Consider the following 24,725-nt stretch of genomic DNA (forward strand, 5'->3'; position numbering starts at 1 on the left):
TTGAACAGTGTTTTAAAGACGGCACCATGCCAGGGATGCCAGTCTGTTTTGGGATAGTTCAGCAATGGTGAGTTGTATTGGATACATCATGTGACTAAACTGGGTTAATTAGGTGGCCAGCTACTGTTGGGTAGGTTGTTAATGAGGCCTGTTAGTAAAATATGGCAACGGATTTGCTCTTGGTCCGGTAATGAGAATACTCTCCACCACCTTCAACATTTATCGCTTTCACCACTGAACGTGTTAAGGAGAGCCTATAGTTAATAAAATATGTATAATCACTTGCAACTATCTAATGAGGCACTTTACCGGGATTACAATGCTGTTAAAATAAAACTTGTACTTTTTGGTTTATTGCAATAACATCATATGCAGGACACACAAACTGACAGCATGGTATCTCATTAATATTCATAACCTATGCTGCATAGATATTGTGCAATATTTATAATCTGATGCCAACAATGGACATTTTTTTTAGGACTTTTATGGTTGGTGAGTTAATTGGTGAACTTTGAAAAGGTAAAATAATGAGGAGTATTGAGAAGGTACGGTTAAAGAAGGCGGGGCATGGCCTGGTAATAAGAAGAACAGAAACAAGATTATTGCATCGGCCAAGCATTTCTCTAAATTAAAAACTGCGGATGCTGGAGTTCCGAAACACACAAAAAGGAATTGCTAGAGAAACTCAGCAAGTCTGACAGCATCTCTTTTGAAGAGGTCACTGAACTCAAATCGTTAACTTTGTTTTCTCCCCCTCGATGTTGCCAGACTTGCTAAATTACTGCAGCAATTTATTTTTCGTATGTCCCATGATTTCTGCGTCTGGGTGTGACAGACGCATATTCAAATGATAAGGAATGGGGTGAAGCGATAATATTTGTAGGTCTACTGGAAGAATACGCAGGCGCGGTGCCGACAGTCAGGGCAGTGTCCGAGCAGGCGCACTGGTCGTCGTCGAGGCAAAGTTAGTTCTGCGCAGGCGTAGTGCTCCGGCAGGGTGGGTGGGGTTGTGGTGGTTGTCGGTAGGCCGCGCCTAGCTCTGACGATGGATCGAGTGGCGGTGGTCAAGTTTGGTGCAGTGGCTGGAGCTGGCGTGTGTGTGCTGTTTGGAGGTGCCGTGTTAGCGCAATACATCTTCACCATGAAGAAAAAAGCAGGCCGCAAGACCAAGATCATCGAGATGGTGAGTGTGCGCTGTAAGGGTGAGTGGGGTCCGGCACTTGGTGTTTGCCCGGCGCCTGGGTGAAGGCTCCAGCTGCTGCCCAAGTCACAAAGGTGGGCTAGGTGCCTGGGTTTGGCGGCGGGGAAGTACAGCCACCTCACAAAAGCCAACCCGCACATCGCTGCCGGAAAGCAGCCACCTTTTCCAGTCCAGGAGAAGCCTCTGGGTGTGAGGCAAGTGAGACAGTCCCGTCACTGGGAAAAGGTGGGCGCAGGGAGGTGGCGGCGGGGGTGGGTCAGACGACCCCCGAGTTGGTAGCTGGAAGGCTGTTCAGACGACTTCCGCCCTGGGTGGGTATAAGTTAGAACTTCGCTCTGTGACCCCTGCCCCAGGGAGTACGGCAGCTGTGTCCAGGTGTAAGAGAGACAATGGGAACTGCAGATGCTGGAGAATCCAGGATAACAAAGTGTGGAGCTGGATGAACACAGCAGGCCAAGCAGCATCTCAGGAGCACAAAAGCTGACGTTTCGGGCCTAGACCCTTCATCAGAGCTCTCTGATGAAGGGTCTAGGCCCGAAACGTCAGCTTTTGTGCTCCTGAGATGCTGTTTGGTCTGCTGTGTTCATCCAGCCTTACATTTTATTAGCTGTGCCTAGGTGCCCACTTCCCCGGCAGCAAGCTGGGTCAGCTGTCCTGGCGCACACTGAGCAGGACTGGACGTGATTGATTTTGGTTTGTAAGTGTGCTGTTTTACTAGAGACAGACGTTCGCTTAAACTACCGTGAAAAGGCCAGCCACCTAGGTTGCCAGTGTGCGGTGCAGAATGACACAGATGTTGTAGCTTTAAACACCACACTGTTTGTGCTAGTTCACCAAGACCTGCCTTTGTGCCTTGTCCCTAGTTTCAGGAGTAGTACGTTTCAAACTTTATGTAACCAGTTCCCGTTATGGTAATAAAATGTGAGGCTGGATGAACACAGCAGGCCAAGCAGCATCTCAGGAGCACCCGTTATGGTGTCTGCTTATCGTCCTTTATGGACTATGTCTTCTGACCGTTCACGTGAAGGGCCGAATGGCCGACGCCTAAGTGTTCCCAAGATGTGTGCTTCCGAAGATGCTGCTTGGCCTGTTGTGTTCATCCAGCCCCACAGTTTGTTATCTCAGATTCTCCAGCATTTGCAGTTCCCATTACCTCTGGCCTACTCCACCTATTTTCTGTTTCTATTCAGATCCGTGTTACAGTTCATTGAATATTCAAACAGCAAATTGGATTGAACTACCAACAGACAATGCTAGTACTGATACAGTTGTAGTGATGATTAGTGAAGATATTTCTCAAAATAACCTTATAAATCACTTCAGATTGTAAGCAGCTGCTAATGATGAGATAGTAGTAATATAATTAACAACATATAATGACATAGCTGGTTACAGGTAATCCATATTCCTGTGAAATTGACATCTAAATTTTCTAAAGATATTTGTACATTTGTTGATACTACAGGAGCTCTTATGTGATTGCCGCCTTAATTTGTGCATAGAAGTAGTTATTTTTCTTTCCGTCTCCTCCACTCCTTTCATCTCACGCTTATGGCTGTGGCTGGGCAGAATATTCAGTGCCTGCCTTTAATACAGCAATTTTGTTTTTATTAATGTTTGCTTTATGTGCTCATCCAAAACTTTTTATATTTTAATGACTAAATATTAGAAGCTGTGTAAACACAGGAAAAGGGCAGAAAATAGTACCAATAATGAAAGAAATTGTCATAATGTAATAGCATTGAACTTTAAATTATGTGACAACACAAAATGCATGTTGTGTAATTTAGAAAGGTTACTTCACAATTCAGTTCTGAAAAACTACTGCAGGAAATTTGCAATAGTTTTACAGAAAGTTGCATGCAAAATTCCAGTCCATAATAAAGTACTTCCACAATGTTGTTGGGTTTGGAGTTCCTGGACTTTACCTCAGCAATGATAAAGGAATAGAGATGCGTGTTTTGAGTTAGATTGCATAATTATCTCAGCTAAACATTCTTTGTTGTAACGGATGAGAGTGACTAATTGCAATCGTGTCTTGAAACAAAAAACAGATGAAAACATTATGAAAGATTGTATGGTCCTTTATTAAAACATTAAACACAGTCATCACAAGATAATTACAGATGAGGCATGTCATTTGAATTAGTATTGTAATCAGCACTATTACAATACAGAAGGTCATACAGCCCATCTTGTCTGCACTAGCTGTCCAAATAAGTATTTCACTTTGAGCAATTCCCTGGCCTTTTCCCTATAATACTGCACATTTTCTTTCCAGTTGTTAGTCCAACTCCCTTTTGAATGCTTTAATTGAGCCCATCTTGTTGCAGTCTTGTGCTTTACATTCCAGATTTTAATCGTTTGGTGCATGAACAAGTTTTCCTTAAGTCACTGATGACTGTGAAGCTGGAGGAATGAAGCAGGCCAGGCAGCATCAGATGTGTAGGAAAGCTGACATTTTCAGTCAAAATGTCAGCTTTCCTACTCTGATGCTGCATGGTCTGCTGTGTTCCTCCAGTTCCACACTGTTATCTCTGACTCCAGCATCAGTTCTTTATTCCTTCCTCATGTCACTTTTTTGTTTCTTTTACCAATTACTTTAAATCTCAGCCCACTTCAGAAGGGAAACACTTTTTTTTACCCAATGTACTCTGCCCAGGCACATCCCATGATTTTAAATAGCTCTACCAATTCACCTCTTAGCCACTTTTACTGCTTTGAAAACGGTCTTAACTGGACTAATCTATCTTTACTGTTACTTATCCCAGGAGCCATCCACCTGAATAGTTTCAGGCAGTGCAGAAAATGTCTTAGCATCCAGAACTGGATGCAGTACTACAGTCTTGTATGAGTTCAGCATAACCTCCAGGCATTTGCACTCTATCCCAGTTAATAAAGCCCTGGATACTGTTATTTTCTGTTAACTGTACTCTCGACTTGTCCTGTCATTTTAAATGCACATTTGCATTTAGGTCCCAATACACTTGCAATCCTTTAGATTTTTTTGCATTGTTCTTCCAGCCGAACTGAATCATTTTACTTTTCTCCATCGTAAACTTTAAATGCCACCAGAACATCTATTCACCACTTGTTTCTGCATCATCATCCTTGATAAAAGCAGATGCAAAGTATTTGTTTAATACCTCAACTATGGCCCTGCCTCCATGCAAAAAACCTCCTTTGGTATATGAATTGACCTACTCTTTTTACAACTCTTAACTCTTGTAAGCCTATGAAAAACTTTGGGATTTCCTTTTGTGTTGATTGCCAGTATGTTTTCAAACTCCCTCTTTGCTTTTCATACCTTTATTCACCTCCCCTTGAACCTTCTCTTTTTTTCTGGTTGTCAATTGTATTTTCTTGCTAACACTTTCCATTAGCGCACTTTTGATACTTGAACTTAATTTTGTCATCCAGGGAGCTGTGGCTTTGCTTACTGTACCTTACCATATTGAGGGAACATATCTTGACTGTGCCGGATTATCTTATCTTTGAGGACAGCCAATTGGTCAGTTACCATTTCTCCTGGTCTTTTACTCCAGCTGATGCAACCCAGATTCTTTCTTACCCTGTTGAAACTGACTTATCTCCAGTTAATTATTCTTAGACTGTTGTTCTTTTCCATATTAAGTGTGAACCTTATAATGCACAGAGATTATTGTCTGAAGCACTTCTCTGATCCTGACCCATTTGGTCCATGTCACCACCAAGAACCAGGCCTACCTCCTTTCTCACTGGACTGGAAGCACACAGCTGTAGAAAAATTTTCTGAACACCCTCTAGGACTCCCTTTTTAAATAATCACAATCCTGGTCTGTATTTGGATAATTAAAGATTTCTATTAAAAGTACTATATAATCATTTTTACTTTTTCTACACTGCCTAATATTTTCCTGTAGATCCTTCCTATTAGTTTATGGCCAGTAGATAACATCAAACAATGTAATTGCACATTTTTTTTCCCTAACCCTCGCTGAATAAATTCTTTCTTCAAATCTCCTTGATCATGTGTTACAAAACAGACCAACATTGCAGCACGAACATACAAGGTGAAAATTGATAAGCAATATCTTGGAGCTCCTCCAGTAAAACAATCAACCGTGGAAAAAGTGTTTCTGTTAGAATGCTGGAAAACAACCAGATTGAGCATTCTTTGCCTTTGATTGATATTGCAATGTCCACAATAGACAGGGATGTTGCAAAGGTCAAAAATTAAAACACATCAACAATATCCATGTACCAAATGCAACATTTATTACTTCTTTATTTGTAAGTAACAACCATCTTTGGAAAAAATGTCTTCACTCAGATTACGTTATCTTTCAAGGTAGCCTACTGTTCAAATATGATTTCGCATGCGAGTCCTGTTTCTTGCCTGGAATGTACTTGTTAATCACTAATACCACCCCTCCCACTTTTTAAATACAGTTTTTGCTGAACAGATGATAGAAGAATATTTAGCACCTAGTTCAAAGAATGCTGAGTGTTTTCCAATTGAAGGTGGCACTATAATGGAATAAACGGCAACTTGTAGTAGTCGTTTTTTAAACACATTTTAAATTTTACTGCTGTGTAAACTTTTTGAAAGATGATTCATACTTAAAAATTCTGCTTTGGAACATGGATATTGTCGTTAGGTTATGCAAAATTCAAAAATTAAAACCTGTTAGTCAGCAAATCCTGCCTTTCGACTGTGTTGAATATTCTTTGGCAATGATAGGTTTTGCAGGTAGATTATTTTCCAGTATACCAACAGAAACAGTCTTTCACAGCTAACTGTTGGAGTAGCTCCCGAAGATATAGAATGTTGATTTTCACCTAGTGAGTGTGCTGCATTATTGTTCTGTTTCATAACACATGCAATTTATTCCCAAGACACAGATTGAATTCCTAACTATACTTCTTGAAAACTGAAATATTTTTTAAAAATAGGGATCTTAAGACATCAAAAGACTCAGCAATAAAATTTGTCATTGTAATTTTTAAACTGGACTTTGAAACATTTATGCTTTCTATAAAAGTTTTTGGATCTGTATGATTAGCTAATTGTTTTGTGGTATTGACTTGGTTTTTATGATATATAATCAGAATAAGTAGAAATTCCAAGTAAACTGGATTGGAGGGGGGGAAACTGAACACAAAATTGTGAATATTTTGTTCTTTTTTCCCCCCAACTATAAAAGTATAACTTGAGCACTGGAAAGAAATATAGAAAAGCAAAGCAAATTGTTGATTAGGCTTAAAATGCAGCTGATAATATAGCATTGATTTTACAAAATATGCAAGGTGTTTTCAGTTTCTTTAAACTCAGCAGTTTTACTTTGAGCTGTTTAAATCTGTCCAGATTATGGGACGCTTCATATTCAAAAATGTTTTGGATTTTACCCCAATTAACTGAGCTATTTGTAGCTTAAAATGTCAAGTTTGTTTCAGACACAAAGCTGTTAAACTGAAATCCTTACTGACTTTTTCTCACACCCTTCTATTTGTGGTATCATGGCACTGCATTAAAGTGATTGGTTCTGCTATTTTAGGCTGTGTTTATATAAAGGCTTTGATAATCAACAAAATCTTTCCTATCACTTCTGCAGATTGCAGCAAGGACAGCCTGATAGAAACCTGTGTTCAACTTGTGTTGTAAACCACTTGCAGGTAAAGCATTTGCAGGTATAAGTGCTTTTGCACACAATTGAGATTTCTGCAATTTGAGCTTAGACCTGAAAGGTTTTTTAAGGAAGTAATTTAATTGGTTATTTCTCTGTTAGCTGTTTTATGCAAGTACTGTGGCTCTGGATGTTGTTGGGCACCGCTGTCGTGGCTGCAGGACTGAGTCAAGGGTTAATGAGGAGAAAATGTGCTGCACTACACACACAGGTATCTACTGAACAAAACAAAAATCCATTTTCACCTGCAAGGCTGCTTGTTTTTGTGCAGCAACACCTCAATAATTGCTTAATATCAGTTTTCTAGAACAATGAGAATATGGTACAAAATCAGTTTTCTAAAGCAGTGTATGTATTTTTTAGGGTGCTTTCTTGTCCTGGGGAGGCAAGCCTGATAATTACCAAAGTCACTAGAATAGTGTAGAGGTTATGAAGGATGGCTGTGCCAAGCTTGGATCGGCTTACTGCCCTTGGCTTTCCATCAAAAGCAGTCAATAGATACACGGTTGCTAGTCTTGGAGGAATGTTTTCTGGATATTTTAGCTGGAAAAATTGCAGCAAGTCTCTCCGTCTCAACTGTTATACTTGCATGCAAAGGTGGTTTGATCTGTTGATTAACTAGTTGTAAATCGATAATCCGATCTTTGTAATAATGTATTTTCCAAAAAAGTATTTATGCAGCACATTTTTAATAAATCTGTAGTCCGGATCTAAAGTCTGCTGTCAAACTTAAACTTAGACAAACAATGTTGCTCAAGTATCCAACTACATGAAAGCTGCTTTCAAAGAACTGACAGTCAGATAGGAACTTTATAAATGGTAGCAGTCGCAAACATTCAGTGCTGGAGTGTAGGGTTACAGTTGGAATTACTGTTACCCTAAAATATATCTATTTATAGAATGTTCTTTGTGATGTTACAAACCCACTCCGGTATATTTTAATCACAAAAGTAACATCTGGGTGAAGAGAAACGTACATTGATTTATCGTACACAAACCTGTCCTTTGCAGAGCAGTCTGATATCTGCAGATCTGTGTCCTAAGCACTGATTTGGGGACAGTGGCTCCATTCTCTGAATACATAACTGAGGAGCTTAGGTTTGATCTGGTGGGTGAATGGAGACCCTTCGTCAAAACATGATGCCAGCTGGCCTCTCTGCCTGCTATTTTTTGTTGTTGATTGATCCTCTGAACTTTTCCATGAGCCATGAACCTAATTACTGTATTTTCATCACCTTCATGCCATCACTTTTCTCTTGATTCTTGTGCCTTATCATGTTGACCGTAATCCCAAACTAGACTAGTGCCATCTGCCTGTGCTTGGTCCGTATCCCTCCAAACACTACTTATTCATGTACTTATCCAACTGTCACCCACATCCACCAATTCCTCTAGAAGTTCATTCCACACATGAACCACTGTGTAAAATTACCGCTTGTACCTTTTTAAAATCTTTCTCCTCCCACCTTTAAAAATATGCCACCTAGTCTTGAAATCCCCACCCTAGAAAAAAGGCACCTGCCATTCAACTTATCTGTACCCCTCATGTTTTTATAAACCACTACTTGGCTCTTACTATTTTTTGATTGACTGTCCTTTCCCCTCTGTCTCTCCTTCCTGAGCAGCACAATCCTGAATTATCCGCTGTCTGCTTTCTCTGCAGATTTTGATGGGCAGCTCTTAAAAACTGTCCAGTATCTATGTTGATAAAGTTGTGACTTGATTAAATGCTACTCTGTTTATCGTCAATTGTTGAATCGTTGTTTGTAACTTAGTTTGTGATTTTGAATTGTATTGTAGGTGAAACTTAGTCCTGAAATCAGTGTACCTAAATGACCTTTTCTCGTTAGTGGCTTTTAATTTGTAAGAGTTGGGGCACCATTACGCTTGTAAATTGTTTTGTAACATTGCAAGCATACTGAGGTGCTATGTCCGATGAGTGTAAAGAGTGATGTTCTACGTTAGGATGAATGCGCTATTTGAGGCTTTTGGGTTTTTTGTCATTTGACAGACCATGGAGAATTTGCTGCTTTTCAAGTAATGCTGTGAAATGTCAGCATATCGAACACCTGGATATGGTCCTAGTTTATCCCAAAAGAAGGATGGTATTTTGACACTGTAGCAGTTTCAATATAGTTCTGGAGTGTCACCCTAGACTGTATGCTGAAGTACTAGTGTGGGGATTCAAATATTATCAACGTACTCAGGAAAGATGTTACTAACTGAAGCGAGCTTTTTTCCCTGCAGTAATTTTTGCAGTGTGTCTAGTGACACAAAAGTGTGAACATAGTGGGAATTCAACAGATATCACGAATATTGTGCAAACATATGGCGGGGTATGTTAGCTATGTGCACGATCTGATGAATGTCAAAAGTGTCAGGTGGTCTTTAATTTTTACCTGTAATTTATTTGTCTTGAAGTATAAGATTGGGAGGAGATTGATGGATAATCATTGTGTATGATCAACTTTAAAACTATCATAAATTCCCTTGTTTGGAAATACAGTACAAACTATTGCTATCTCCAGTTGCTTGGAAGTGGTAAGATTTCCTTGAGATTAATGAATTTGGCACCATCTGACTTTGCTTTTGTTTGGAACTTTGTTTAAAAAAACCTGATGGTATTTTAGGGACTGGAATTGATTTCAAACGTGATCATTGGTCAGTGTGAATGTTAGTCTAGATATATATAGCATAGTTAATTTCAAATAAAATATGCACACTTCTAATTCGTTGGTTTCCCAACTTTTTATATTAAGTCAACCCCACGACTGGTGTTTAACCACAAGTAGAGATTTATTTTGATCATAATGTGAAGTGTTCCTCAATGATCAGCTTTTTGTAATTCTATGTATTGCTATGTTGAAGTGTCACATTGACTTGCATACCTGAACAATGTTCATTCCACTTTGCTACAACGTAATCAATAAGTGGAAGGTTACAAAACAGACACCTTGTGGAGGTAGTGATTTAATAGAATCGTCACCACTGTTAATTCAGAGACCAAGATAATGTTCTGGGGATCCATGTTCGAATCCCATTGTGGCAGGTGGTGGAATTTGAATTAAGTCTTTTTTTAAAAAAAAATCTGGAATTAAGAGCCTAATGATGGCCATGAATCCATTGTCGTTCGTTGGGGATAACCCATCTGGTTTTAGGAAAGGAAACATCCTTACCTGGTTTGACCTACATGTGACTCCTTACCCAAAGCAATGTGGTTGACTCTGAGCAATTAGGGATAAGCAATAAATGCTGCCTAGCCAACAATGCCCTTATCCTGTGAATGCATTTTAAAAAAATTTCTTCAAATTTGAAGAAATCAAATATTTTATACAAATAACAAAACTGTAAATAATATTTATGTAAGTCATGCTCTGTCAAGTACTTGCAGTATTCATTATAAATATCCCTCCATTCAACAGATGCCAGAATTCCAGAAAAAAAATGTCTACGTTAAGGACCCCGAACGGGTAGAACAAATCATATGTGGCCTTATCAAAGGAGGAGCTTCCAAACTTCAGGTAAGAAACATCTGTAATAAAGGGTAAAATTGAGGGAATCTGGGAATACAGCTGCAAAATTTAACCTCACTTTCCAAACGGAACACTAAAATTTGAGAGTTTTCTTTTTCTGATATATAGCACCATCATTTATAAATGTTAATGCCACTTTGAGCCACATCCTACACAAAGTAGAAGGTATTTCAGCTCACAGTATGAGAGATAATAGGAACTGCAGATGCTGGAGAATCCAAGATAACAAAGTGTGGAGCTGGATGAACACAGCAGGCTAAGCAGCATCTTAGGAGCACAAAAGCTGACCTTTCAGGTCTAGACCCTTCATCAGAAAAATCATTTTTCTAATGAAGGGTCTAGGCCTGAAACGTCTGCTTTTGTGCTCCTAAGATGCTGTTTGGCCTGCTGTGCTCATCCAGCTCCACACTGTTATCTTAAGTCACAGTATGCCTGGTGCTAAATGTTAACAAGAGAAACTTTGACACAGATATACCAATCAAGTCTTTTTTCAGCCTTTAACTCCTGAGTGTCTGTAATCTGTACATAATTTACATGCATTATCTTGCTGATTGAAAAAGCATGCTGTGTGCAAATTGTTTCCCACATGACACCAGTGACAATGCTTAAAAGTGCTTCATTGGCAGTAAGTACTTTGTGTGAGGTAGTTATAAATTGTTATATGGAGTCACAGCATGGAAACAGACCCCTTGGTCCACCCAGTCCATGCTGACCATAATCCCAAACTAAACTAGTCTCACCTGCTTGCATGTGGCCCATATCCCTCCAAACATTTTCTATTCATGTATTTATCTAAATAGCTTGCAAGTCTCTTAAGTTACTGCAGAGAACTGACATTAGTCCAAACAGTCTTTGCCTGTCACACAAGTAAATAGTGTTAATTATATTTCCTTACTCTGCTCCCAACTATCTTCAACTATTGCCTTTACAGTAACACTTCAACTACAACTAAGAGTTCTGTTTGGTATGGCAGAATATAATAGATTGCTTTGGTGTACTAAATCTTTTATGTAAATAAGTTAGGCTAGAGTAGCAAAATCTTTTACTTTTATTCCCTGCATTCTTTGAAAATCGTGTAGCTAGTACATGACTGTTATTAGTGATAATGGGAACTGTAGATGCTGAAGAATCCAAGATAACAGTATGGAGCTGGATGAACACAGCAGGCCAAGCAGCATCTCAGGAGCACAAAAGCTGACGTTTCGGGCCAAGACCCTCCTTCAGAGAGGGGAATGGGGAGAGGGAACTGGAATAAATAGGGAGAGGGGGAGGTGGACCGAAGATGGAGAGAAAAGAAGATAGGTGGAGAGGAGAGTATAGGTGAGGAGGTAGGGAGAGGATAGGTCAGTCTAGGGAAGACGGACAGGTCAAGGAGGCGGGATGAGGTGGTAGGTAGCAAATGGAGGTGCGGCTTGAGGTGGGAGGAAGAGATGGGTGAGAGGAAGGACAGGTTAGGGAAGTGGAGACAGGCTGGGCTGGTAATGGGATGCAGTGGGGGGAGGGGAAGAACTGGGCTGGTTTTGGGATGCAGTGGGGGAAGGGGAGATCTTGAAGCTTGTGAAGTCCACTTTGATACCATTGGGTTGCAGGGTTCCCAAGCGGAATATGTTGCAAGAACAGCAACTCCCTCGGGTGGCATCATTGTGGCACTGCAGGAGGCCCATGATGGACATGTTGTCTGAGGAATGGGAGGGGGAGTTAAAATGGTTCATGACTGGGAGGTGCAGTTGTTTGTTGCAAACTGAGCGGAGGTGTTCTGCAAAGCAGTCCCCAAGCCTCTGCTTGGTTTTCCCCAATGTAGAGGAAGCCACACCGGGTACAATGGATACAATATACCACATTGGCAGATGTGCGGGGTGAACATCTGCTTGATATGGAAGGTCATCTTGGGGCCTGGGGTAGGGGTGAGGTTGTGGGGGCAAGTGTAGCACTTCCTGCGGTTGCAGGAGAAGGTGCCAGGTGTAGTGGGGTTGGAGGGCAGTGTGGAGCGAACAAGGCAGTCACGGAGAGAGTGGTCTCTCCGGAAGGCAGACAAGGGTGGGGATGGAAAAATAGCTTGGGTGGTGGGGTCGGATTGTAGATGACGAAAGTGTCGGAGGATGATGCGTTGTATCCGGAGGTTGGTGGGGTGGTATGTGAGAACGAGGGGGATCCTCTGGGGGCAGTTGTGGCGGGGGCGGGGTGTGAGGGATGTGTTGCGGGAAATGTGGAAGACGCGGTCAAGGGCGTTCTCGACCGCTGCAGAGGGAAAGTTGCGGTCCTTGAAGAACGTGGACATCTGGGATCTGCGGGAGTGGAATGCCTCATCCTGGGAGCAGATGTGGCGGAGGTGGAGGAATTGGTACCCGGTGTGGCTTCCTCTACATTGGGGAAACCAACCGGAGGCTTGGGGACCACTTTGCAGAACACCTCCGCTTGGTTTGCAACAAACAACTGCACCTCCCAGTCATGAACCATTTTAACTCCCCTCCCATTCCTCAGACGACATGTCCATCATGGGCCTCCTGCAGTGCCACAATGAAACCCACCCGAAGGTTGCAAGAACAGCAACTCATATTCCACTTGGGAACCCTGCAGCCCAATGGTATCAATGTGGACTTCACAAGCTTCAAAATCTCCCCTTCCCCCACTGCATCCCAAAACCAGCCCAGTTCTTCCCCTCCCCCCCACTGCATCCCATAACCAGCCCAGCCTGTCTCCCCTTCCCTAACCTGTTCTTCCTCTCACCCATCCCTTCCTCCCACCTCAAGCCGCACCTCCATTTCCTACCTACCACCTCATCCCACCTCCTTGACCTGTCCGTCTTCCCAAGTCTGACCTATCCCCTCCCTACCTCCCCACCTGTACTCTCCTCTCCACCTATCTTCTTTTCTCTCCATCTTCGGTCCGCCTCCCCCTCTCTCCCTATTTATTCCAGTTCACTCTCCCCATCCCCCTCTCTGATGAAGGGTCTAGGCCCGAAACGTCAGCTTTTGTGCTCCTGAGATGCTTCTTGGCCTGCTGTGTTCATCAGCCCCACACTTTGTTAACATGACTGTTATTACTTTTCTACAACCTACTTGTCGTTATTGAGAACTTCCTGAAGAAATTGAAGTGGTATGAGTTAACACTCAATTTGACTTTGCTCTCTTGCTCATGCTAACTGTGCACTGCTCTTGACTTTTTTAAACCCTGATCCTATTTATTAAAAATATGCACACACTATCTACTTCTTTCAAGTATGTAAATCCTAACAACTGCATTGATTTTTGTGTACTTCGGGTTTCCAAACAGGAAATGTACTGAGAGTTTTGCTCTGAAACTTCAAAACCTGGTGAACTGCAAGTATCTAAACAATTTAATTCTGATATATCATGGATCTAGGTCAATACAACACTGCTTTCACATAGTTGCTTTTAATATTCAATATGTTCCATTGTTCAGGAAAGGGGAAGTAGGAGAAGAGTGAGGGAGCGCAACCTAGTATCAGTAAGATTCCATCACCGGTAGTCAAGTAAAGGGACAGTTTTATACAAACAACTAGCAGCAGAGCACTTCAGAGAACAGCTTGCAATTAGCTGAGTACATTTTTAAGCTTTGGTGAGAAACTGTTTTTGCTGTCAGGATAGGCACTAATCAACGAGCATAGATGTAAGACAACAAGGTGTAGAGCTGGATGAACACAGCTGGCCAAGCAGCATCAGAGAAGCAGGAAAGCTGATGTTTTGGACCGAGAATTTTCTGAAGAAGGGTCTAGGTCCGAAACGTCAGCCTTCCTGTTCCTCTGCTTGGCCTGCTATGTTCATCCAGCTCCACGCCTTGTTATCTCAGATTCTCCAGCATCTGCTGTTGCTGCTATCTCTGAATAGATTTAAGACAATTGCTTAAATGAGAATATACTTATCCATTGAATAATCTGGGGACTGCACTGCCTGAAAGGTCTGTGGAAGTAGATACTGTAGTAAGTTTCAAATAGAATTAGAAATTTAGCGGGTAACAGGAAAACCATCTGGCAAATATATGTTGGCCTGAATTTTCTGCATCACTTTGACAGTATGTGAAGCACTTCAATACGTGTCAAGTATTTGCATTCCATCTGGAAAATCTCAAACTGACTTTAATATTGTTATAGACACAAGTTCAATAAAATGAATAATATTTAGCAAAGATTACAGAAATACAATTTTTCTCAATGTAAAGCATTTTGTAGAATGTTATAGTGCATTTTGTTTCATAACTTTGTGAATATTACATCACAAACTTGTACGGGCATATTCCCTTTACTGTTAGTGTCATAAGTTCAAATGGAGACCAGATACAAATTAAACAATGAACCATGCAGTCTCTGTATTCTGAAGTTCTAATTCACAATTTAGCCACCAGTAAGGTGTAAAAGGCTTAAGAGTTGTCCATTTTATTGTCCCATAGTGATATATTTCTTCAATACTTTAATCCAAAAACAAATAAAGTAGGGTGTCTGGATTCAAGTGATAGTCAGTGGTACTGTATGAATACTTTGACCTAATACTTTATTATTACAGTGACTATTTCAAAAGGTGCTTAATCAGTTGTAAAGCACTTAGACATCTGGTAATATGAAATACATTACAAATGTAGCTGTCTTTCAATGATAATTACACCAATTGGAAAAGGTGCTTGCATTGATGGTAACTTATTACAATAACTTAACTTTAATGCTATTAACTGTCTTTTAGAGAATGAAAACTGCTAAAAATTACAATATTAATTGTGACCTATGCTTTTCATGTTTGACAGATAATCACAGATTTTGACATGACACTAAGCAAGTTCTTCCATAATGGGAAAAGGTGTCCTACTTGTCACAGTAGGTACTCTGATGTAATACAGAATTGTGGCCATTTGAATTGATGCCTTCACATTGCTGGGAAGCAGAAGACTTGTGCCAACAAAAATCAAACCTATCACTAGAATGCTGAGCTTTTACTGAAATGCATCCTTAATTTCCTGTCACATTTTCAAAGTGGCTTTATTGATACCATTGTCTTATTTGAATTTTTGTTTCTGAGGAGATGGTTAACCCAGTGTGGAATCAACCAATAAGATCATATAGCAGCTCCATATTTACTGATGAATGCTTCTAATTTGCCAATGCGTATTATGACATGCTTTGGAGTTTCTCGGGTTTGCCGTTTGTCTGACACATCAGACTTGTAATTCTTTCATCCTCTGTTCAAATGTTCTGTGTATACAAGCTGGGTTTTTTCCTATTTAATGTTTTAAATCATTTCCTTTTTAGAGATTTTGCCCTTAAAGTCAACTTGTGACTGTCTGATATCATTGTGACTTAGGCCAAAGGGATCCATTGAATTTTTTTATTTTTCACTCTGGAGTTGCAAACTGCTGGGGTCCTACTATTGCATTGCTAAGAACAGCAAGCTGACCGCAAGTTTTTATAAGCTCCCTTGATTTGAATGGCACAGCTTACTGATTAATATATTACATTACAGCAGTATTGGTTGCCCATTCACGGTAACTAACGTTCTTAATCACCTGTGCAAAATTGAACATTACTAAACAAACATTAACTCCACACAGTTAGACCACATAACTACTTTATATCTACTTAATAACGCTTAAACTCTACAATATATTTGGTTGAACATTAATTTTTATTCCTTTTTTAACAGATATTATTGACAACTGTAAGTTAATCTCAGAGGACTGTAGGAAAAAGGTATTGTTTCAACAATAACAACAACAAAATTTCTTGCATGTCATGCTTTCAGTTTTCATTTGTATATTTCTTTCTTGCAGTTGCTCCAAATTAGAAATAAATACTATCCAATTGAAGTTGACCCTGCTCTTAGTGCTGAGGACAAGTACCCTTTCATGGTTGAATGGTAAGTCTTTACGTTTCGATAAATGGTGAACCTGAAAAAATGGTTGTCTAATAATTAGTCAAATTATTTTACTAAAGAATGGCTTCAAATGTGAACAAAAACTGACTGCCTAATCACAATAAAATAATATTAAAGTTTTATATCCAAAAGTGCCTTTTTTTTGTTATTTAGTATTGGAATTTGGACAATGCTGTGAACATTGCATTTATAACCATTACGATGAGAGTTTCTTCCCACAATTAGTGGCATTAGACTACTGCTTTGCTCTTTTCACTGGTGGTGGGTGATAAGCAAGTTCACATCAGAATTTGGAGTCAAACTATAGTTTTATCACAGAAACCGGAGTCAATGCTGGGAGTTCACTCAGTACTTAGCCTATAATGTGTCAATTATTGCCTCAGTAGCTCGGGCATTCTCGGGTGTCTTCTGCTTCAGTGACTTCAGTATGTTACTGGTCAAAATGTAGATATGAAATTTACATAGTTGAAGGAAAATGGGTAGGTGTTTTTAAACATAAATTATTTCTTTTGAATTGTGTTAATGATCAAAGTATCTTTCACTTATAAATTTATTGATGCTCTTTAGCTATGAGAACCTCCATTTAACATTATGGTTCAAATGTATTTTGCAGATGTTTACTAGTCATTGGACCTACAACTTGAATACTGCCAACTATAAAATCCAAGACGATACAAGTTCCTTGATTTAATTTGTTAATGTATGGAACAAAGGGTGAAGCTAATTTTAAAAGACTTTTCTTGATACTGGCCTGAAAATGAGCTAACAGTTTCACTACTTACAAGTGCAATTTTGATAACATAACTAAGTATCTCTCTACAGTGATATGAATGGAATTCTTTCCTAGTTTATGTTTGTGTTTCTGGTCTTGTAAGTATCAACAGCTTTCAAAATAAAATCTCTTCTTGTGCAGGTGGACCAAAGCCCACAATTTACTAATTGAACAAGGTATTGAAAAGGCAAAACTGGCTGCAGTGGTGAGGGAATCGGATGTGATGCTGAGGTACTGCAAGGATTTCAGTGATGTGAAGGGTGCAGTCTGTGACTAGTGCAGAAATCTAAAATTACATAAGCTCCTTGTTCAAGCATTGCATCCTGAATATTTTTTTATTATACAGTGACAAATAGTAATTATCTTAAAAAATTATTCAGCAAAGTTGTGATCCTCCAGTATGATCTGCAGTGTGTACAAATGACAAACAAGAGAAAGTCGGTCACTTGGACCTTTGAGCCTGCTGAGCCATTCAATAAGTTGATCACTGATATGATTTTAATCTCAATTCTATATTCCTGCACACCTTTGGTATCTATAGCTATGTTAAAAATATCTAGGTTCTGCATGTACTACCTTTTTTGAGGAAAGAAATTCCAAAGACACTCAACCCTTGGGGGATCACGTCCTCAACTGCCTTAAATGGGTGATAATTATTTTCAAAACTTAGTTCTATTTCTTCAAATCTTTAAATAACTGCACAGAATATTTAAAGTATGAAAATGAGCAGTGAGAGCCAATAACTTGGACAGTTCCAGGAGTTAATAAAATGTGAGGCTGGATGAACACAGCAGGCCCAGCAGCATCTCAGGAGCACAAAAGCTGACGTTTCGGGCCTAGACCCTCCTTCAGAGAGGGGGATGGGCTGAGGGTTCTGGAATAAATAGGGAGAGGGGGGGAGGCGGACCGAAGATGGAGAGAAAAGAAGATAGGTGGAGAGGAGAGTAAAGGTGGGGAGGTAGGGAGGGGATAGGTCAGTCCAAGGAAGACTGACAGGTCAAGGAGGTGGGATGAGGTTAGTAGGTAGGAGATGGAGGTGTGGCTTGGGGTGGGAGGAAGGGATGGGTGAGAGGAAGAACAGGTTAGGGAAGCAGAGACAGGTTGGACTGGTTTTGGGATGCAGTGGGTGGAGGGGGAAAGCTGGGCTGGTTGTGTGGTGCAGTGGGGGGAGAGGATGAACTGGGCTGGTTTTGGAATGCGGTGGGGGAAGGGGAGATTTTGAAGCTGGTGAAGTCCACATTGATACCATTGGGCTGCAGGGTTGCCAAGTGGAATATGAGTTGCTGTTCCTGCAACTTTCGGGTGGCAATGTGGACTTCAGCTTCAAAATCTTCTCTTCCCCTACTGCATCCCAAAACCAGCCCAGTTCGTCCCCTCCACCCACTGCATCCCAAAACCAGTCCAGCCTGTCTCTGCCTCCCTAACCTGTTCTTCCTCTCACCCATCCCTTCATCCCACCCCAAGCCGCACCTCCATCTCCTACCTACTAACCTCATCCCACCTCCTTGACCTGTCCGTCTTCCCTGGACTGACCTATCCCTCCCTACCTCCCCACCTATCTTCTTTTCTCTCCATCTTCGGTCCACCTCCCCCTCTCTCCCTATTTATTCCAGAACCCTCTCCCCATCCCCCCTCTCTGAAGGATCTAGGCCCGAAACATCAGTTTTTGTGCTCCTGAGATGCTGCTGGGCCTGCTGTGTTCGTCCAGCCTCACATTTTATTATCTTGGATTCTCCAGCATCTGCAGTTCCCATTATCACAGTTCCAGGAGTTCCCTTGATGTGTCAGTATTAACAAGTTACCTATTATCAGTTCATATTACCTCTGAGAACATTTCAAGGAGTGCCAATTCGGTTTGTTACTTTTGTTATTTGTAAGTTATTTAAGCATAAAATTTGTATTTGTCTCTATTCTACTTCATGAATTTTTTTAAAGGCTTGCTAAACTGTATGTTAAATGTGTTGTGCCATTCTAGAGATGGTTATGAACTGTTCTTCGATAAGCTGAATGAACACAACGTCCCAGTCTTCATATTCTCAGCTGGTATTGGTGATGTACTAGAGGAGGTTATTTCTCAGGCTGGTGTCTTTCATTCGAATGTGAAGGTAGTCTCCAACTTCATGGACTTTGATGAAAAGGTATTTTGCTGTCTGAATTCTTTTTCTACAATCCACAGTATTTTAAAGAACTTGTAATCCATTGCAAGAAAGAACTTCTATTTTCACAATACCTCCACTTGGAAACAGTCTCTTTGATATAACCCTTGCGAAAGATGTTTAATTGTGACCTGTTGAGCCACATTTTTTAAACAGTAATAGTTACTTTTAATAGATGGAAGGCATTGCTTAAAGTAACTTGTCCAACATGTTATGAGCTACGTGTGTTAGCTATTCAATAGCAAAAAGTCATTCAGTCATGAGTTTTTTTGTTTCTCATTTCAGGGTGTTCTGAAAGGCTTTAAAGGTGAGCTTATCCATGTTTACAATAAACACGATGGAGCCATAAGAAGCTCAGAATACTTCGATCAACTAAAGGAAAATTGTAACATCATCCTTCTGGGTGATTCGTTAGGAGACTTGACCATGGCAGATGGTGTTCGAAATGTTGAAAGCATTCTCAAGATTGGATTCTTGAATGATAAAGTAAGAAATATTATGACAAGTCATTAATGTTAATTGGAATCATAGGACCATAGGAATTAGGAGCATGTGTAGGCAATTCAGCCCATTGAGCCTGCTCTGCTACTTAGCATCATTGTGGCTATCTTATTCTTGATCTCAACTCCATTTTCCTATCCATTCCCCTCAGCCCTTTATTTAGCTTTTCATCATAAACATATTTTTCTTTCTTGAATCTGATTCCGCACCCACTGCACTCTGGGGTATTGGGTTCCATAGATTCTCAACCCTCAGAGAAGTAGTTTCTCCTCATATGTTTTGAGCATACCTCCTCTCAAAGTATATCGATGACCTCTTGTTCTAGACAGTCACAAAGGGGAAACAACTGCTCAACCCCACCTTATCAATCCCTTTAGCATTTTATATACCTTAATCAGATCCCCTCATTCTCCTGAATGCCGGCGAGTACGAGCCCAACCTGTTCAACTGCTCCTCGTACAACAGCCCTTTCAACCCTGGAATCAATCTGGTGAACCTCCTGTGAACTGCCTCTAATGTTACCACATCCTTCCTCTAGTAACGAGACCAGAACTGGACACAGGACTCCAATGTGGTCTCACCATAGGCTTACATAACTGTAACAACATTACTTTTATAATCCAGTCTTTTTGCAATAATTCGTTATTATATATTGGGTCTGCATAGCCACTTTCTGTAATTCATGCATAAGGACACCCAAATATTGCACTGATGCTCCTCAATTCTGCTTCCCATTTAAATAATAATTTGCTGTTTTATTTTTCCTGACAATAGGGATAACCTTGCACTTGTCCACACTTGATTCCATCTGTTAAATTCTGGCCCATTCTAGTCTATCTCCTCATTACAATGTGCTTTTCCACCTATTAGTATCATCTGTGAATTTTGCTATGTTACATGTTGTCTCTGGTTGCAGAGCATTTGAACAGGTTGTAAATAGTAGAGGTCTGAGGACTAAACCTTGCAGTACCCCACTAGTTACAGTTCGACATCCAGAGAAGAACCCATTTATCCTGACCCTCTACATTGTCTGTCAGCCAGTCCTGTATCCAGGCCAGTACTGTACCATCTGTAGTGTAATTTCCCATAATAATATTTACTTTTGTCAAAGAATCAGATATAAATTGGAGTGGAATTCCAGGAAGTGACATGTGGAATTTTATGTATTCCCTTTTGTGTGCTTGATTTTGAAAACGAATGCTTATGTTAGGCAAGCTTCACATTTGTTAGCCATTCTCCCGTTTTTGCTGTATTTACCTCAATAGACTTATCATACAGATGATGTACCGGGGTAGTCTAGCAAGCCTTTTATTATTTCACTCTGATTTACTGTACTAGAACCTTGAATAAAAAAAATCTGAGCAGATTTCTTGTAATTAGATGGCAAACAAATCAATTTTTGATTCTTAAGATTAGCTACATTAATATCTATATCCCAGAATTTGTAGATCTAAACATCTATCTTTTTAAACATGTACAGGTGGAAGAAAGCTTGGAAAAGTACATGGACTCCTACGATATTGTTCTCGTTAAAGAAGAGACGTTAGACTTGACTAATGCTATCCTCCAGAAAATTCTGTGATATGAGCATTGAACGCGTACAGGCTTGTGGGAACTCAAATCTGAAATACCTTAACATTAATATTATGTAATTGAACAGCCCCACTTGTTGAAAATGCTGTTCATTCTTCAGCATCTGGAACTTAAAATATTCTTAAAATTTGCACAAATGTGTATGCAGTGAATAAAGGGAATAGTACCTCTAAAATTGGCAGTCACGTCAGCTACAAGCAGATTTTAAACTACCTCTAGATGTAATAGTTTAAATTCTGGCTTTAACATTTCAAAGCATCTATGTGTAGTTTTCAGTATATGCTGTTTAAGAGTGGAGTATTGAAAGCTTGATGTACTGTGGCTAAATTGCCTGTGTACAACTAATGCAAGTTCTATACAAAAAAAAACATTCTGAAGCAGTTTTTTATTATTTTTCAAACATTTTGTAGTTGTAGATAAGTGAGGATGCTCTTGGTGTGCTTGGTCACAGCTTGTGTTGCCTGTTGAACATTGTCGTTTTCATATTTTAAAATGATGTACCTGAGAGAAATTGTTGTACCGTACATTAAAGTTGGGAGAGTTTTTACAAACATTGGAACCTGGTTTCTTAAAGCCCTTAGTTTGTTGTAACAAACTCTCCATTCTGAATGGGTGGCTGAAAGCTTAGTTTGGGAGGAAATGAGTTTCAGTTCATGGGGCGTGGACATCAACGCCAAGGGAGCAGTACTGTTGTGACAGTGTGGGAACTATGCAGAGAGTAGTAAACTGAAGCATCAGTGTTGTAGTGGTGATGCTAGTGAACATGTAACCCAAACCCTAGACTGATTATCGAGGGCCAGGGGTCAAATCCTCCAGTTTGTGGAAATTTACTTGAAAGCTAGTCATTGGTAATGCTGACAGTGAAACAGTTATTGTAAAAATCCTTGAGTCACTAGTTTCCTTTTGGAAGGGAAATCCATTCATGAGTAGTTTAGCCTAAAGGTGACATGACCTATAACAATGTGGTTGACTCTAACAACCCTCCTGAAATGGTCTGGTAAGTGAATCCATTGTATAAACAGCTACAAGATCTAAAGAAATGAAGCCAGATTGGCTACGCAGCAGTTACTAGTCACTGGAAATGACAATAGGAAACCAACCCTGAAGAAGGGTCTAGGCCCAAAACATTAGCTTTCCTGCTCCTCTGATGCTGCTTGGCCTGCTGTGCTCATCCAGCTCTACACTTGTTATCCCTGTTTTGGCAAAGTTCTCTCTGATTTGGCACAAGTCACCAGTAATTAGTAAGGCTGTGCCACAGAACGATGATGCAACAGTCTAATTATAGTGCCCTTCATGGAGATTGTATCTTACAGGCCATGTCAGCACCCCCTTCCTAAGTATTTCCTGTGTGAATTTGAAGCTTGATTTTCTATTGCAGATTTTTATTTTAAGAAAGGGCAAATGGATGAAGTAACATAGAACAATCACTAGGACTTAAGGCTGAAAAATATCCTGAACCTGATGGCCTGCATTGGTTGTGACTTTGTGATAACTAAGGCTAGAAGAGTGCATTGTTACTCGACAGGTCACAGCATAAAATAGAAATACCCAGTTACCAACATGGTGAATCAAATGCCTAACTTTTATTAATAAATCTTGTAAACCAGATTCCTTCGATGAATGTCATTATTGGTTTATTAAACCAAGTGATGGAAAATGCAAAAACTGGTTAACATAAATATCCATACTTCAAGTTATGGATTGAATCTTTCTGAATAAGCTTAAAAAACATTAAGGAAAAGAATCCCTGCAGAGGTTTACTAAGGAGAAAACATTTTCTGCCCATTAGGGTGACTCTTGAAAGCAAAAAAAAATGGTGTTGAATGTTTCAGCACATTCTGGTCGTCATTAATCATGCACAGTTGTCTCTGGACTCATAGCAGACAGTTTGCTGAGGAAGTCCTTTTTTTAAGAAGGACACTGTTCAAACAGAAGGATTGACTTGCAAGAAGCCTTTTTTAAAAAAAAATTCAATTTTTTTAAAACTTGAAGTATTCCCACAAAATCTCAATTTCTGCCACAACCCTTCAAAACTTAAAGGACTTAAGTATTAAATATAAAGGATCTTTGTGATGTTCCAAAATTCCCTGGGTTCAGAAAGGGTCCAAGCAGATTGATAAACTGTACATTTAAACACCTCTGTTCAAGGAAGGAGGAAAACTGCAGGAAACAAATGCCAGTTCATAGGACATCTGTCATTGGGAAAATTCTAGAATCAGAAAAAAATTAGCAGGATAAAGAAAATTGCAATATCAAGCAGTCAACTTGGCTTTGAAAAAGGGAAATCATGTTTGACAGTATAGTTTTGAGGCTGCAATGACTAGGGTGGGCTACAAACAGCCAATAGGTTTAGCGTGTGGGATTTGCAAAAGTTGTCACAAAAAGGTAAGAGTGCTGTTTGGGATAATAGATCATGGATTGAGGATGGGCTAACAAACAAAACTTATTTGGGATAAGTGGCTCATTTTTAAGTTGGCAAGCTGTAAATTGTGGAGTGCCATAGGATTAGTGATAAGGTTTCAACAATTTTCTGTCTATTAATGGAGGAGACTGAACCTAGTGTAGTTAAATTTCAGATGATACAAAGATAGCAGAGCTCGTGAGGAGAATTCAAAGAATCTGCAAAGATTCACAGTAGGCAAAATGTTGGATTACTTTTTTTATTCATTCGTGGGATGAGGGCACAGCTGGCTAGGCAGCACTTATTGCCCAGAGGGCAGTGAAAACTCAACCACATTGCTGCGGGTCTGGAATCACATGTAGGCCAGACCAGGCAAGTATGGCAGTGGACAAAGTTCTGTGTACACTGGAATGTGAATTGCCTCATACAGGAATAATGTTGAGCATTTTAAAAAAAAATTGGTGAAATAAATGAAAAAGCTTAAATCTTACCTGCCTTAGGTCTCTTTCTGCTTCCTCCTCTTTCTGCTTCCTCCTCCCTCTCTTCCCCCCCCTCCCCATTCTCCCTCCCCCCCCAATATCCCACTGCTATCTTTAACAGATGTGGAGATGCCAGTGTTGGATTGGAGTGGACTTTTGATTTTATCTTTATTTAAAGTTCATTCAATTATATGATCCATGACTGCAGCCTGCAACTTTGGACTGAATGTCAAAAGTGAATGTTAAGACAAGCAATTACCAAAACAAAAGTCGGACACCAGTCTCACCTCTAGGTAACAAATAGTTGAATCAATCTTTGTTGATGGAAACATCAAGCCCCACTTCCCAAGTGTAAACAATCCTACATCACTATCAAAGCACAATTTAAGTTCCTTGCCCTCCTGCTGTGGAATGTTGTAAATACAGCAACAGGGTGCAATGAAATTTGAATTGGTGTATTTTTCACTATTTCAACTGGTCACATATAATGAAGAGTTTTAGTACACAGTGTTATTGCATAACCAGTGAAATCCTAACAATT

The 24,725-nt window shown here is 40.0% G+C and overlaps 1 protein-coding gene across 2 annotated transcripts; it reads left to right on the top strand.

Annotated features, from left to right (window-relative positions):
• Positions 1–989: 989 nt before the first annotated feature.
• On the top strand, positions 990–24,195 carry nt5c3a (5'-nucleotidase, cytosolic IIIA). 2 transcript variants are annotated; one of them, XM_048528885.2, is made up of 11 exons: positions 1,071–1,186; positions 6,799–6,859; positions 6,973–7,081; positions 10,293–10,391; positions 15,159–15,228; positions 16,052–16,098; positions 16,179–16,264; positions 17,196–17,285; positions 19,030–19,192; positions 19,496–19,696; positions 21,192–24,195. In XM_048528885.2, the coding sequence occupies exons 3-11, from the start codon at positions 6,980–6,982 to the stop codon at positions 21,291–21,293; spliced, it is 960 nt and encodes a 319-aa protein (XP_048384842.1). In that variant the 5' UTR covers positions 1,071–1,186; positions 6,799–6,859; positions 6,973–6,979; the 3' UTR covers positions 21,294–24,195. The 2 variants fall into 2 exon arrangements, with proteins under 2 accessions (XP_048384841.1, XP_048384842.1); XM_048528884.2 differs by lacking the exons at positions 6,799–6,859; positions 6,973–7,081 and having other exon boundaries at positions 990–1,186.
• The last annotated feature ends 530 nt before the right edge of the window (positions 24,196–24,725 follow it).

This window comes from Stegostoma tigrinum, chromosome 5 (assembly GCF_030684315.1).
Source record: "Stegostoma tigrinum isolate sSteTig4 chromosome 5, sSteTig4.hap1, whole genome shotgun sequence".
Lineage (NCBI taxonomy): Eukaryota > Metazoa > Chordata > Chondrichthyes > Orectolobiformes > Stegostomatidae > Stegostoma > Stegostoma tigrinum.